Source organism: Symsagittifera roscoffensis, unplaced genomic scaffold, assembly GCF_963678635.1.
Source record: "Symsagittifera roscoffensis unplaced genomic scaffold, txSymRosc1.1 SCAFFOLD_1170, whole genome shotgun sequence".
NCBI classification, from domain to species: Eukaryota; Metazoa; Xenacoelomorpha; order Acoela; family Convolutidae; genus Symsagittifera; species Symsagittifera roscoffensis.
In genome coordinates, this window is record NW_026970719.1 from 1 (window position 1) to 4,000 (window position 4,000).

At 34.3% G+C, this 4,000-nt stretch overlaps 1 protein-coding gene across 1 annotated transcript; it reads right to left on the minus strand.

The window, feature by feature from the left end:
* Positions 1–431: 431 nt before the first annotated feature.
* LOC134855925 (uncharacterized) lies at positions 432–3,456 on the minus strand (the record flags this gene model as incomplete). Its single annotated transcript, XM_063872305.1, has 4 exons — positions 3,002–3,456; positions 1,398–1,500; positions 806–1,024; positions 432–563 (listed from the first exon to the last, which is right to left on the minus strand). Coding segments are annotated over exons 1-4 (709 nt in total), but the record flags the coding sequence as incomplete, so codon positions are not given.
* Positions 3,457–4,000: the final 544 nt, after the last annotated feature.

Below are 4,000 nucleotides of genomic sequence, written 5' to 3' on the forward strand. Positions count from 1 at the left end.
TGTGGTCGGCGTTTAAAACATCTCTCGGTGAATTCGAAGGAGACGGGGGAGACGATTTTAACAAGAGATTGAATCAATTACGAAAGACAGTATAGCAAACAAATCAGAAGCAAAGCACGTAATTAAAATTTTTTGAGCGGAACATTGAATCACTTTTTTTTTTACCGCAGTTAGTCTTTTTTTTTTCAAGTTTTGAAAAAATTTTTTTGATTAATTGATTACAGCATAACTCGTTCAATTACCCAACATTACAGCTCCTACCAAGACTATTTGGAAAACGATTGTCCGTGACTCAGTAAATTTGATTTTTGCGGGGCTTATGATTTGTTGGAAGTACGGGCCAGAATTTGGTAGTTCGGATTGTTGTAATGCTATGTCCAGAAAAGGTTTCCCTATCTTATTTCATGCATTCAGGTAGGTGCAGGTCTTACCTGACTCAAAAGACTCCTCATATACTTCATATTGGTAGTCGTAATCAAAAATATCTCGCGGGTCAAAATTAACATCATTCCTGTAATCGACGTCGTCTTCAGTGATCCCTTGTTTAATCCATTCAGTTTCCTCTAAAAAAATTTAAAAATTTTTTTTTTCAAATAACTAAAGAATGGAAAAAAGTAGCTTGTAAGATAATCGTGGTACAATTTAGGGTTTTGAACTATCAATCAAAATATAAACTAGCATGCGCACTTGATCTTTTGACAACTTTTGGTTCGTAAAACACCAGATTGTTTTTTCATTACAAATGAGGCTTTCTTCTGTAGGCGGACGGATCATCAGTTTCCATAAGACAAAAATAAATAATAACCTTGCATTAGCTCTTTATAGAGATTATTGAAATAAGTGATTACTGGATCTTCTTCCACGAATTTTTCCAGCTCCAGAATTGTTGTTTTCTGTTTATCAGTGCTCGTGACAGTTTCCGTGACACTTAAGACCATCGCCCCAATGTCAAATGACTTTTTTCTGTTGAATGGCTCATGTTTTCCCATGGTTTTATAGGCACCTGCCGTGAGATCGTCCTTCTCTAAAATTTAAAGACTGGGATGATTTAATCGCAAGAGCTGTTGACCATGGAACTACTTAAACATCTTAAAAAATTTATTTGCAGCTTCTGGCCACAATGTTTCTATTGAAAACTTGAAAGAAAATAAACGTTCGCTTCTCCTATCTTTATGTTTGATAGTATTTTACTGGCAAAGGGATCGGTAGGTGTATTTGTGTGTGTGTGTGTGTGTGTGTGCCACGTCGACTTTTTGATGGCGTTACCTCAAGGATTGGATTGAAGTGTTTTGCGAGGGACAGAGGAACTTTGTCGATTTTTTATGTCAGCCAGTTTGATGTTGAAAGCTCTGATAAGTTTTGTGGTAAATTTTCACAATTTGCCTTAGAAAACTTACCAGATTCGCAGTTTTGGAGAATTTCCAAGCACTTCTCTTGGTAGCACATAAAGCAAGACTGCTGCACCATCTTTTCAGCTAAACACTGCTTCGCCATCTCCTCCTAAAAATTTAACCTCTATAACAAGAATTTTACTACTAATTCTACCAGAAAACTCATCAAAATGCAAAACACCGTTTCTATAATTTGCACATTATCTGACTGCATAATACATATTTTTGCACATGAGCACGCTTACAATAATCATACACAACCTCACGTCATTAACAATTACCTAATTTTAGTCAAGTAATAGTCAAGGCATACATAAACATGCCATACAAAAGAAAGAGGAGTGCTTAGCTTTTTTGACAAAATTCATCCAGAGAAACGGAAAATTCCAATTTTTGTGCATCCAGGACTACGTTATACACACAGAAAATTAAATTTAAAAAAAAAACAAAAAAAATTTGGGGCAATATCAAATATACTTGTCCCACCATCAAAAAAATACTAGTCATACAATTTTCATACATGGAAGTTGTATGATTAGCAATTTTTGTTGACAAAAATTTTTTCTTTTATATTTAGCAGGGGCATATCTAGGATTTTTTCGAGGGTGGGGGGTGCGGCCCTTTTTTAAGTCGACCAAATTGATTTTCTGAGCTCTCCCAAAGCACTACAAAGACTGTGTTTTGACCAAAAACTCTAAGTTTCTGCGCCGCAGGTTAAACTTTGAAAAACAGGTCAAAAAAGCGTTTTTAGGCACTTTTTGGAAAATTTTAACCTAAAAATCGCGCTTTTTCGGCGCGCGCTTCCCCCTCAAAATTAGTTTATATTGGCGCCTTTAGAAAAACTTTAGGGTCCGCCATCAAAAATGGATATCTCAAAATAGTACAAAGTGGGGACCTTTTGGGTCGGCCGGGGTTCGAATCCCTGAAAAGAAAAAGCGTCCGCACCCCCCCCCCCCTAAGTCCGCCTCGGTTTTTAGTACGATACCCCAAATTTTATGCCAAAACAAGAAAAAAGTTCTTTGAAACTTTGATGACATTATTCTAAAAAAATGTATGAAATTTGTATGACTAGTATTTTTTCATAGACTTGTGGTTTATGGAATTGTATGACTAGCATTTTTGGTCTATGGAGGTCAAACCAGGCAAACTTGCACGTACCTTTAAAAAAACCTAAATGTGTGAAAATTTATCGCTCTAAGACATCAAAGTCAACTTCGATACAAGATTGAGTCTCAAAAAACGAAAATCAATTTATCGAATAGTATCAATAAAAATCCATGTAAGATGATCTGCCAAAAACCAAATTTTTAGAATATATATCACAACTCTGATAATAATTGAAATTGTAATTAATTTTCACATAGCTTTAGAGAAGAATTAGTTTGGATAGTTTACCCAGAGCCTATATATGTAGCTATTTCAATTTGCGATTTCCAGGATTTCCCAGGATTTTCATAAACGTTCCTGATTTTTTTTCAGTTGGTTCTTGAACAGTTTTTCTACATTAGAATAGTTTAAAATAAAACGTTAAAAGCTACATTAAAAAAAATCCGCTTATAAAACTGTTGTCAGTGAAAAAACGAACAATCAAACTATTGAAATTAACAAACCTGAGCTCGATTTTCTTCATCAATTAGCTCTTCTGTTTCCTTCATTCTAGTTTCGAGAGCATCACTTAGCAGACCAAGTTTTTCTATCGCTTGAATTGAATGGTTTGCGGCCAGCATCATGTATTTGATGGCATGAGAGGATATGTTTTTGAACAAAATGTCATCCAAGTCCGACTTATTTTCAATTTTCCATAGAGGTCCTCTTTTTTGATAACTTATGCTTATTGCGGCAATTAGGAGAAAAAGCTTCAACATTTCTATTGGAGAGAATCCCAATTAATCAGAATTTCAGGCTATGCAAAAGCTCGGAATACAATTTAAAATATAACTCCAGTTAGACTGAGTTTTGAAAACAGGGCAGAAATTGTGAGGATTTTCAGACTATCAGATTATAATTTTAATCGCTTGCTTAGTAGACCGCGAGGTTGTTTAGTTTCAAAACTTTATCGCTGAGTTCAAAAGAATTGATAAGAATATTGTGGTGAAACTAATGATGCAAACTAACACACAATTGGTACTGGTTCTCCCATCATTAAGCAAATCCGTTGAAGAAATTCGGCTAAATGTATTTGCTTAGTTGAAGACTTTTTACAGACTGCAGGGTTATAGATTTTAACAATTTATCACCAGATCAATAGATTTGCGGTTGCTTTTATTCGGTTACGTAACCACGCTAATTGAAAAAAACGAGAATAATGTTTTTTTACTAAAGTGATTCAGTTTTTTGATTAACCGTACAATTTCCACTCTAAAATTAATTAAGGGCGAGAAAATATCAATTTTTCATGAGCTAACTTTGAGAAAAGCATAGATTTATTCAAAATTAACCGTTTTACTAAAAAAAATGAATTAAAATATTAATCTAAGCAATTAACAGCATACAAACCCAGGTTGACCAAAATGCTTATTTGAAAAAAAAGCTGATCATACAATTTTGTACAATTCCATGAAAACAGAAAATGTTATGAAAACTGTAAGATGGGCATTTTTTCAGTTATG